This window comes from Schistocerca nitens, chromosome 7 (genome assembly GCF_023898315.1).
Source record: "Schistocerca nitens isolate TAMUIC-IGC-003100 chromosome 7, iqSchNite1.1, whole genome shotgun sequence".
NCBI lineage: Eukaryota > Metazoa > Arthropoda > Insecta > Orthoptera > Acrididae > Schistocerca > Schistocerca nitens.
In genome coordinates, this window is record NC_064620.1 from 440,000,603 (window position 1) to 440,012,914 (window position 12,312).

The window sequence follows — 12,312 nt, forward strand, 5'->3', positions numbered from 1 at the left end:
ATGTTTGAGAGCATTATCGTCCCAAATTTGATTATTTTCAGGGATGTCCCTTTATATTTTTGGATGTCATTTTGAAAATTTTTCTTATTTTGTTTGGACATGAACCATTTGTCATTTCTCCTCTATCGGCGTGGTTTCATATCGTTAACTAATCTTGTTTTCTCTTGGCAACCTTAGCAATGACTGCACTCCATGAGCATTCATGTTGCCAATCAGTATATGCCATACTTGACTCGTTTATATTGAAGTAATGAAAATTTAATTTTGACTTTTTTTTTTTTTTTTTTTTTTTGCATGTGCACTTCTTCATATGTGGTGTTTTCCCTTGACTATGCTATTTTTCTTACATTTGTCTGTTCTAAAAGCCATATTTATATCATTGCTGAATACTTCTGTTATCTTTAGTAATTGGTTGAGTTGTTGATTTGTTGCTGCCAGTAGTTTTAGATCATCCATGTATAGCAAATGTGTGATTTTGTGTTGGTATGTTCCAGTAATATTATATCCATAATTTGAATATAATAGAGGGAAACATTCCACGCGGGAAAAATATATTTAAAAACAAAGATGATGTGACTTACCATACGAAAGCGTGGCAGGTCGATAGATACAGATACAGAAACAAAGACTTCGTAGCCAAACACATACATACACACAAAATTCCAGCTTTCGCAACCAATGGTTGCTTCGTCAGGAAAGAGGGAAGGAGAGGGAAAGATGAAAGGATGTGGGTTTTAAGGGAGAGGGTAAGGAGTCATTCTAAACCCGGGAGCGGAAAGACTTACCTTAGGGGGGAAAAAGGACAGGTATACACTCGAACACACACACATATCCATCCGCACATACACAGACACAAGCAGACATTTGTATTGTATTATTTAGCATGTTGGATAGTGGGTTCAGAGCAAGGCAGAACCAGAAAGGACTTAATGAGTCTCCTTGGTATATCCCATGCTTAATCTGTATTGGCCGTGATGTGATATTATTTGAATTTGTTTGGATATTAAGTGTGGTTTACAATTTTTCATTACTTTGTTTAGGAACTGTATCAATTTAGGATCTACTTTGTATATTTCCATTATTTGTAGTAACTATGAGTGGGGTACATTATCAAAAGCTTTTTGGTAATCAATGTATCCGTAGTGTAGCGACCTTTGTTCAGTTTTAGCTTGATATCTCACCTCTGCATCTACTATCAGTTGCTCTTTACATCCTCGTGCTCCTTTGCAGCAGCCTATTCCTTGTGTAAGTGTATCAGGGACTGTGTATGGGTCTGCAATGTTAACTGTTAAATAATTTAGTTAGATGTGAATGTGTTGAGGTGAACTTCTTTAGCCAGAAATTTGCTATTTTATCTTTTCCAGGGTTTTCCAATTGTGCGTAGAATTAATTGCTCGGGTGACTTCATGTTGCAAAATTATCACTTCAGGCATTTGCGGTATCATCTTGTATGTGTCTGTTTCTGCTTGTATCCACCGTGCATGTCTGTTATGTTTGGTGGATTGTCTATTTTAATGTGTGTGTTATCTATTGTCTGGTAAAATTTCCTTTGGTTTGTGTTGAATGTTTGGTTTTGTTTCCTTCTATTTTCACTTTTTTTGTATCTTCTAAGTCATTTGGCCAATGCTTGTAATTTCTGCTTCTTTTCATCTAATTGCTCTATCGCTTCTTGTTGTGAGATTTTACCTAACCTTTTTCGTTTTTTGTCTGATATTTCATTTCTTATAAATTGTGTTAGCTGTCCGAAGTCCTTTCTCAGTTTTTCTATTCTGATCTTTAACCTGTGTTGCCATGCTGGTTTTTCTTCTGTGTGTTGGTTGGTTCTGATCTCTGCCTAGTGTGTATATTTAGTGTAGTGAATGCTCCTCTATAAAACAGTAGTTGTAACTCTTCCATAGTTATATTTTCATTTATTTTGTTGTGTATGATTGTGTTGATAGATGTTATTGTTGTTTCGAGTTGTGGGTTATTTGGTGGTCAATGCAAGAATGGTCTAATGTCTATATTTGTGTCTTTGTATTCTATATATGTCAGCTGAAATTTTTCTTCTATATCTAACATGTGTGTCACTTCGTGATCTATTTGTGCTTGTTCTGGCGGCTGTCTTAAGATTTCGTTTTCCTCTGATTGTTTAACTGATGCTTGTTGTTCTTTGTTTGTTTGTTCTGGGATGTTTGAGTCCATTGCTGTATTTTCTTCTTCTTCTGATTGCACATTATTTTGTTCCAGTATTTGTTGTACTTGTTGTTTGATGTTTTCTAATTCTGACTGGGGTATCCTGTTATTTTTGATTACTACGCGTATCTGATCAGCTAGTCATTGTTCTGTTAAAAATTTTAATTCTGTGTATCTGGTAATAAATGTTGTGTATACTTGTGATCTGTATACAGCTGTGTTGCTTGGTAATAACAGAACATGAGGTGTCGGTTAACTTCATCTGACCATCTCATCCTCTGTCTTTGTTTTCCTTCTAGAGTGGTTGCAGGAAGCATATCCTGCAAAACACCTCTATTTGGATTTAAATCATTTTCCGTGTGGCCAACAGTGTTGTTACCATTGTGGACGGGCATAGGGTTCAAGCGCCGTCCCCGACGGCACTTGTCCGAGGCTTCGTTAGTTCTGTCTTGAACCAACTAATCACACTAAAAGGGGGGTTAGCCCTATTAGTGGTTTGTTCTTTTCGTCACCTTTTACGACTGGCAGAACATACCGGAGGCCTATTCTTTTCCCAGGCCTCCACGGTGTTTATTATTATTATTATTAGCACTTCTCTCTGTGTGCCCCCCCCCCCCTTCTTCTTCTTATTGTTATTATTATATTGTTGTTGTTGTTGTTATTCCCATCTTGCCCCTCCTGTTCTGCATCTTGTCTTCGTGAATGCACATTGGTTATAATTGTGATAAATAAGAAGTTGATGTTACTTATCTAAATACCTGGTAATTTTAAACAATGGGAAATCCAAGATGGAATGTAACAATATAATAAAATAATAGTGTTACATTCCTATCTCATACTTTTTTTACATTAACAATATGTTATGGGCCCAGTTGCCAGGTTATACAGTACAATAAATGAAGGTGGAAAATTAATTAATTAATTAATTAATTCAATTCATAATGCACAGTCATGGCTGTGGCGATGGAGAAGTACTGGATATCACTGTTCGATGACATGAATTTTAGAAACCAGAAATTTAAGTGAGAATTATTGATCTTTCAGAAAAGTCCTACACAGAAATGGTAGAGTGTACTCGGGATGACACAGCTGAACAACATGCATAGAAGAAAGCTCTTCTAGGAGAACTTAGCAAAAACGATAAGAAGTGTAAGTCACAAATAATCCAAAGAATTTCAGTTACTTGGAGTAAGCCAAGGACAAGAAAACTACATATGACTTGTGGAATTCATTAATTCAAACTTTTGAGCGAAAAGATATGGCTAATCAACTTTTTAAGAAAGACTGTATTGACCACGAAATTTAATGCAAATGATGATACTCTTTAAAAAAAATTTTCAAAGTTTGTTAAGTTAATACATGATTTGAAAGCATCGGGTGCTAATACTGAAGCAACTGACACACGTGTGGTTTGTTACAAACAATGCCTTCAGAACACAGTGTTGTTACTGTCTTGGAAACCTTGTCAAGTGAGTTATTGGGGCCAAGTTTTGTAGACTATTAGACAAAGAAGTAAATTATAATAATTATAAAGGTATCAAAAGGTCATTAAATGAATTACCTTTGTCGACAGCATTTGTCTCACAGTAAGATCGAAGGAAGTAACAAGTGACAAACAAGTTTCCAAGAAATGTACGATGCAACCAAAGTTCGGTCTAAATATAGGTCCATTTGTTACAGATGTGGGAAGCCAGATAATATTAGGGCACAGTACAAAGTTAAATTTTCAAAAAGACATCAAAGTAACAATTTTGTAAATGTAGCATAAAGTTTACAAGAAAGAGATGGAAGTGAAAATAATTTTTCTTTCCCAACTGTTACCAGAAGTTATCCAGATGGAAGAGAAGAGTGATTTCTGGACTTGAGAATCGGAGGGGGGAGGGGAGGAGGGGGGTAGAGGGAGGGGGGAAGCTATGGGCCGGGGGGGGGGGGGGGGAGGCAGAGGTGAGGTGCAAAACATTTAGTTACTGTATCTACTTTTTGATGTAAAGGATGTGGAAAGACCAACAGAAAAGGTTAGCGAAACAGATTCACTTTTGTTCGCAGGAAGGTCGGAGGAGTTGATGCTGAAAGTATTGCCCGCGGACAGAAATTTCGAGTTAAAATAAAAGGTTTCCTTGTAGCATCAGGTTTACTAAACACTTTATTGTCATTGTGTAAACCAGAAATGGCCAGGTACTTCAAGTCAACAGTACTAAACTAAAGGAGTAAAGTTTTCATTTACCTCGAAGTAAATTTATTTACTCCATAACTGCTGGAGTGCACCATCAAAGAGCGCACTACCACATTAATAACTTGAGGAGGAAATAAGACCAAAATTTACTCCTAAGCAGCAGTAAGAGTAAAGTGCGTTCCTTCGTTTCTTCATGTCAGACATTGAATTCTGTGATTACCTGGACTATGAAGAATGTTTGGAAATAAGGAAGAGGCGTACATCACACAAATAGGGGTTTTATTGGAGAGAAGAGACTCCACCTGTGATTATAGAAACAATGATTTAGGTTTTGTAAGGAATTTTTTGAATCGCTGCTTGGTATGCTTGAGCCGTTACTGCATCATTCTGACAAGAACAGTGCTTTGTCTCCTAGATTGCAACTTCTTTGTGGACTGCGAATCTTTCACAATGGTTCTTATCAAATCGTAGTAAGGCATGTCATCACAATCTATCATACTATTGCTGAAAAAGCTTTGAAACAGTCTGATAAACAGTTTCATCTACATCAACATTCCCAAGCCACTGTATGGTACATGGTGGAAAGTAACCTGGACCACTACTTGTCATTTCCCCTCCTGTCCAACTTGCAAATAGAACGAGGGAAAAACAACTGTCTGTGCGCCTCCACACGAACCCTAATTTCTCGCATCTAACCTTCATGCTCCGTACACGCAATGTATGTCGGCAGCAGTAGAACCGTTCAGCAGTCAGCTTCAAATGCTGGTTCTCTAATTGCCTTAAAGCCACTGCATGTTTTCATGCCACAGAAGAAAGAAAATATATCAAGGAAAAGCCAGGATTTCTATTGAATTAGCAGGGTCCAGAGTGTCACAGAGGTTACAGACTGTATACAGATTACTTGTACTTTGTCCTTCTGAAGTATAAGCTGAACTATACAGAAACTGCAAGAATTTCTTTTCTATCGGAATTTATTTCATGCCCAATTGTAGGTGTGGTCTGAATTTCTCTTATGTCATGTATATATATGACCCTTGACTCAAAAAATTGTGTCCTGTCACACGTCCTCATCTTGACAGCAAATAGTGATACCTTCAGTGTGGATACACAAACTCTTGTGCGAATCAGGTGAAGCTGCAAGTGATGAGGACAATGGACAGTGGACGCTCCTCGTGTAGTGTATGACAAGTTGAGAATCTGGGCTGGACAGAAAGCATGCCCACATAACTGAAGCAGTTAAAACGACCACTCGGGTTAAGCAGGAAATCCAGTTTTAAGTCCCGGTCTAGCACAAATTTTCACTTGTCACCACTGGATTTATTTAAATGCCCGATTGCAGCTTACATATGAATTTCTCTTACATCATGTATATATACAGCTGCAAAACAGACACAATATGTATTTCACGAATAATGGACAGTGTCAGCTGTAGATGACAGGGTTAAGGACTGAACACTAGTCACCAACAGCATTTAGCTTCTTTGATTTTTAATAATACTTTCCAGCAGAAATTATGTTAACACAACATTATTTTCAAAATGTGCAATAATGTCTGCTGGCAATAAATATTTTCAAACAAAATGGACGTGCCACCATGATGCGGAAATGGCTTCTTCTTTAGTAACAAGGTGTTACTACTTTAGTTACAATTCAACAAGTAAAAAGAAGTTGTGCTCTTCAACAGTGTATTACTATGGGGTAACCTGCTAAAGTAGTCCAGACTAAAGTAAGAGTCACAACAAGAGTAATTTATACTAGTTTGCTGCTCACCACCCCTATAATTCCATGTGTAGTGATCGTGTTTGAGGCAGCGATGTACACTTGGGGCATAAACTCTCAGGATATTCGAACCTCAAATATATGAAGACGCTTCATTATGTAGCAGAGGGACTGGACAAAGCGACATTTTCTGAAATCGTAAATAAATGTTTGATCTGCATAGAGGGGAAACAAACATGATTACCACATATTCAGTCTCATTTTCAAGCCAAACAACCACTTGAACCAATATACAGGTATAGTGATGTGCTTGGTCCCATAACATGTTTCTTTTGATTGAAAGTAATATATAGTGACTTTCACTGAAGCATATACTCACTTTACAACAGCTTATGTTCTTCAATCAAAAGCTGAATTGTTTCATTATTTTGAAGTATATGATCAAAGACTTAAGTGTTTTGTTGTTTTAAAGTATACCATGGAATGGCTACTGCTCATTTTAACATGAACATTAGCTGATTTATGTGTGTCAAGAGTCGTGCACACATTTCAAATGAAATTCTTTGAAGAAAAGGGGGTGCAGTTCAATTTTATGAAAAGCTATAAAGCTCAGCAAAATGCAGTTCCAGAATGTCTGCATCATACTATCACTGAAAATTTTCATTGTATGATTCTGGATGCAAGCCTGGAAAACAATTTTGGCCAGAAGCAGTCCTACTTCAGCTTTTGATGGACAAATTCCTGCAACCCTATAGTATGAGAGGAAGCTAAATTTGAAGAAACTGTGTGTTTATGGGCGTGTCACATGCATGCAGGTTTCAAAGCAAAAAATGTCTCAACGAAACTCTAAATTTCAAGTTTCATATTATTTTTGCTACCAGTTTCGGCGATACACTACACCATCTTCAGGTCTAACAACCTGCGAGTGACGATTGAAGGGATCACTTTTTTTTAAAATAAATCTATGGATATCAACAACTGTATGCTGACCACCATATCAACTGCACAGGAGGTGGGATTCTTCCCACGTGTCGGTCAGGGGGCCTGAAGATGACATAGTGTAATGCTGAAACTGGAAGCAGAAATAAAATAAAACTTGAAATTTAGATTTTGAAGGTGTTTCGATTTGAAATTTTATAATGAACAGCCAGAGATCCTGCAACCATCCTGTGTGAAGAAAGACTTACAGAGTAGTGACAAGTATGTTTGACACCATGTCTTTAAAATGTTTCATGACTGGATATTGTCCCAATGGTTACAGATTATGGTGCCCCAAACCACAAAAGACTGTATTTTGAAGAGATGTAATTTTTGAAGAAGATAAGTCTTTATTTGAAGGCTGAAGTAGTTATGATTAGATCTTAAGGGAGACTGTTCAAACGGACATTACAACACAGAACACAGCAGAAGATCAAGGACATCAGAATGAAATGAACTTTGAGGAAACTGAACAAACTGTTTACGACAACTCAGAGCCTATGATTTGACATAAAATGTGGGAAGCAGAACCTCTGCAATAAAGTGATGGAATAACAAGAAAATCTAGATATTTGGAGAATTATGCATCATTACCCTTGACTGCAGAAGCATTTGTGAAAACTCACCTCAGAATTTTACAGATGTGAACAGTCAGAGTGAATGAACAAAAGCAGTAAAGGTACAATTAGTAAAATGAGCTGCATCTAGATATACTGAAAGATATAAGGCACATTTAGTTACTAAATGTTATGTTTAGGTATCAGGATATGAGATCCGCTCCAGTTGCTCGAATCACGACATTCAGGACTTTTCTTAATAAGGTGAAAAAAGTTCCTCAAGAGGTTGGAACTCTATGTTTGATACTTTTATAAAGGAAATCGGGTTTTGACAATCTGAAGCAATAGATGTGTCTATGTTCAAAGCATTGATGATTTATAATAATTATTTGCTGCTATACATAGATGACAATCTAATTGCTGGGAATCACAAAAGCAAAATCACCAATATTAAGATGATGTTAAAAATAAAATTTCAAATGCAAGAACTTGGAGAAAAATTATTTCTTGGAATAAGTACACAGAGGACCAATGTTTCTTAGGCAATGTGTTATCCTGAAAAGTTATTGAAAAGATTCAACATTGAGGACTGTATATCCTGTAAAACACTGAAGAATTTTGTGGTGACCTGGTTGGGGAAAAAACACAGATAATTAAGAAGTTGTTTGATGTATGTAATGACAGTTACAACACTAAACATAAGTGCATCAATTAACTATTTTAGTAGCCATCAAAATAAATCAACTGAATTCTACTGGTAAGATTTGAAATGAATTCTTCAATGTGTTAATGGTACCCTTATGTTGATCTGTGTTACAAAAAGGGAAATTCAAATGTTCTTTTCTGCTAAACTGATTCTGACTGAGGAAGCATATAAGACAAAAAAATCCATAAGAGGATTTTGGAAATACTGTTTGTAGGGCAACAAGGAGACAGACATGTGTTTCACTATTAACAAAAGCAGAACATACACCTTTGACAACAGCTACAACAGACACCCCACACCTGAAGGATCTTCTTGAAGAATTTAAAATACTTGTGAAAACACCAACCATTTATGAAGATCAAATGACAATTTAATAATTATGATCTGACTTATCGTATCTTTGTTTTTTCACCCAAGGAACTATAAAATGTGTGTGTAATTTTATAAAAAGCTCTATCACAAATGTGAGTTAAAATTATGTCACCATCCCTTTGGCTGAAACAGCCACAAGCTGATCAAAATGTACCACTATGCTTTATCCCTTTCCTAAAACTACTATCAATGTCTCCAACAAATAAGTGACAGTCCCATTTGCACACAACTGTATATAAATGTCAGTATTACAATGAATTATAAATAACACAATGGAAAACTTGTATCTTCAAACAACTTTGGGAGGGATCTGAATGCAATTAAAAAGAATATTTCACATAGGTAATACACTCAACAAACACATGAGAATAAAAAAGTAGGGAGCATAAAATATTTATTTATTAGCGATTTTGTCACAACCACGTGCAAATTCAGTCGGAATCAGAGTAATCATAAACAGTTTGATTAAGTTCTTCTTTATATAGTTCCCGGAAAACCTCAAATTCTTCTACCGTCACTCCTGCAAGTTTTGTTGCAAAATGGATATCATCACTATCTATTATTTGCCTCAAACTCGGATTTTTGTTTGGCAAATGTTCTGCCGTTTTAGGATTTGGAGGAATGTAGTTACCAGTACGTTCTAAGAACATGTGTCTAGTTCTTAATTCAAGTAGTGAACAACTCAATAGATCACACTTTGATATTTGAATTCTGTTTATTTTCATCTCTTCTTCCACATAATTCACTTTAGCTAAGAAGTCATTCCAGTCTACGAACATGTAGTCTGGATAACGTTTCAGGAGTTCTACAACATTGTCCTGTGATGACAGTGTTTTCAAAACAGGAACTCTTCTATAAATTTCGTGGCGTTCGGCGAATAACAGCTGCGGACATAACGTGAGCAATGAAATCAGCTTCTGTTCGCCAAGGACAGTGTTTTGCCAGTTTTTCACGCCCGATAATAGAGCATCGGGCTTAGTTTTCAATAACGAAGGTGATGCTATGAACATGCTTAGGCACTCCTTTCCAGAAAAACCACAAGCTCGTAATGCCTTCAAACTATTTTCCCATACTGAGGGGTGTACATCAAGCAATCTCGGTTCCTTACGAAAGGATTTATTAAATGTTTCTTCATCGATACCAACGTCCTCAACAAGTTTTCGAAGTGTTGATTTGCTGTCATCTGACAAACTGATATTGTCCTCAGCACTCGCTGTATGTAACAATTTTGATGAAGAGTTACGGATAATATCCGCCGGTCGCTGCGATTCTGCTTGGTTATGCGCTTTTAAGCCCCATATATTATAGCAAAAGGTGTGTCTACACGAGGTCCAGCAGAGGGGCACAATTCGCACGGCCACAATATGACTCACCGGTTGCATTGTCGTTAGTTTTATAGCTGGAATACACTTCTGTAAAAACGGTGCACATTTACATAAGCATACACTTCATCATCCTGCTCAGTGCTCAACAGCAGTTAGTAACCAGTTACTAGTGTAGCTCAAAGCACATAGAACTATCGTCCAAAATTGAATACGAATCACATTCCAAAGTCTCTGACAAGCTTCACGCCAATGTGTCTACAATTGTAACAATTCAAACACAACACAGTCATTCATTTCCGTGACTACAAAATATAAACACGCGTTCCGTCTCCAAAAAAACAACGACCTATATAATATACACCTTTGCAATACTCATTCGACAGATATCGAACTTCGCTTCGCCAGAAACAAAGATACATGCTCAAATGAAGATTTTAAAATACGCATTACAATAGAAAGTGTGCTTTCAAATCAAACATCCAAACATTGTTTCAGACAAAATTATTAAATTTAGCTGTAGTGGTCATTAATGAAAGTACAAAGCGTTGCCTCCACCAACCAATATACGGTTTGTCAAAGACTATACATTGTTTGAACTTTGAATTGTAATGTGTGTCTGTACTGTAGTCTGTTGTTCATGTCGGAATATGGTTGTATAAACAGACTATATTTCACTGTCCTTCTCTTCCCCAACGCTTTGGCTGATGTCAAAATATTGTTGTTAATATTGACACGCAATAGAAGCTTTTCTGTGTAGTCAACTGTTAGCACTTTGTCTGTACACGGTGAAGTTGATGAAATATAACCTCTCTGTCACATAATGAGTGAAGATCAAAGAACAGTGTTTTGTGGTAATATATCAGAAAAAGTAACGGAAGAAATATTATTTGAATTGTTTCTTCAGGTAAGTAACGATTGTGGGTTAGAGTGGGTAATATTCAGATATATGTATATTTTTGAAATGACGTATTATGTAATATGACGTCAACGCAGTATCTGCTTGATTTTGGTTACTGCTCCTTTCATTTAAATACGCCAGCCTTTCTGTTTTACTCAACTATGATTATCACACTGGTCATCTGAGTGAGAAAATTTTTGTAGTGAAGAAAAGTACGACAAACCTATTGAAACATTTCCGTCATATGATGGTGCTACTATATAGAGAAGTGCCTGAGGAAGCCATATGCAAGAACTGATAGTTTTTAATGCTGCAGCAGATTTTATTTCTCTACTCATATCTGATGATTCTCTTTCACGGTATTCATGATTTTCCTTTTTTGTTTGTTTTGCTAAACTGAACATCATTTTTTATGTTTGTTTTATGAAACAGAATAATAACACTTGCAAACAGTATGTTTTAAAAGAAAGTTATCAACAAAATAGTATTGTATTTGTGAAGTATTTAATAAATGGTTGTGCATGAAGTACAGTAAGTCTACGTAATGGCTTGGCACAGTTATTAGTAATAAACAGGTGAAACTGCAGCGAAACAAAAAATTTTTAGGCCTACCGGAAAATGAAGTCCTAGCACTATCCAACTATGTTCAGAAACAATCATCATTTTGAAGAGTGGGATATAGAGGGGAGACATTTTTCATTAGATGAACTTCACAGTTCAAGCTAGATAGTGTAATGGAAATCTTTCACATTATTGTATTATTTCTGTATCTAGCTGTTATACACTCAAAATCTTTGTAAGAAGTCAAGAGTTATCAAGCATGAACTGTTTTTAGTGTCTATCAGTGTATCAAATTTGTTGAAGATTATTGCATATTTTTTCCAGTAGCCTATAATTCCTCCTCCAGGTGTCAGAGCAACTTTGAGTTTTTATTAGGAGATGTTATTTTTATTCTTATATTATCTTTATAAATACAATACTGATTTTCAAGTTTATACCAATTGTTCAAATCTCATAAGGTTGGTTGATGTACCGAGAATCTGTTGCTGGTGTGTGTGGTTATTTAGTTTGCTGTAGGCTGGTGCACATACACTAAACACGTTATATTATCATACACATGTTATTGGAATAATATTTTATAATGATGTTGAATTGCCATAGAATATTATTGTGATTACGCTAGTCTTGATGTTAATCAATGAAAATACACCATGATTTTCACATCCTGTCAGATTAAAACTGTGTGTGCCGGACCAAGAATTCGAACTCAGGACCTTTGCATTCCGTGGGCAAGTGCTGTACCAACTGAGCTACCCAAGCATGACCCACGACCCAATATCACTTCCTGTCAGATTAAAACTGCAAATTAATTTGCCACGAAGTTTCATACCAGTGCACACTACACTGCA

General features: G+C 36.3%; 2 protein-coding genes across 2 annotated transcripts in view; one reads left to right on the top strand and one right to left on the bottom strand.

Moving 5' to 3' along the window:
* Positions 1-9,057: 9,057 nt before the first annotated feature.
* On the bottom strand, positions 9,058-10,367 carry LOC126194909 (transcription termination factor 4, mitochondrial). The gene has a single exon (XM_049933268.1). The coding sequence runs from the start codon at positions 10,060-10,062 to the stop codon at positions 9,112-9,114; it is 951 nt and encodes a 316-aa protein (XP_049789225.1). The 5' UTR covers positions 10,063-10,367; the 3' UTR covers positions 9,058-9,111.
* Positions 10,368-10,593: 226 nt separating this feature from the next.
* Positions 10,594-12,312, top strand: part of LOC126195016 (RNA-binding protein 7) — a 36,842-nt gene continuing 35,123 nt past the window's right edge. The window contains exon 1 of the mRNA XM_049933445.1: positions 10,594-10,909. Coding sequence (XP_049789402.1) covers positions 10,826-10,909 — 84 coding nt within the window. The 5' untranslated portion in view covers positions 10,594-10,825. The remainder of the gene's footprint in view (positions 10,910-12,312) is intronic.

Excerpts from the sequence above, each read along its gene's own strand:
- LOC126194909 (XM_049933268.1), bottom strand. The coding sequence starts at position 10,062 with ATGCAACCGGTGAGTCATATTGTGGCCGTGCGAATTGTGCCCCTCTGC.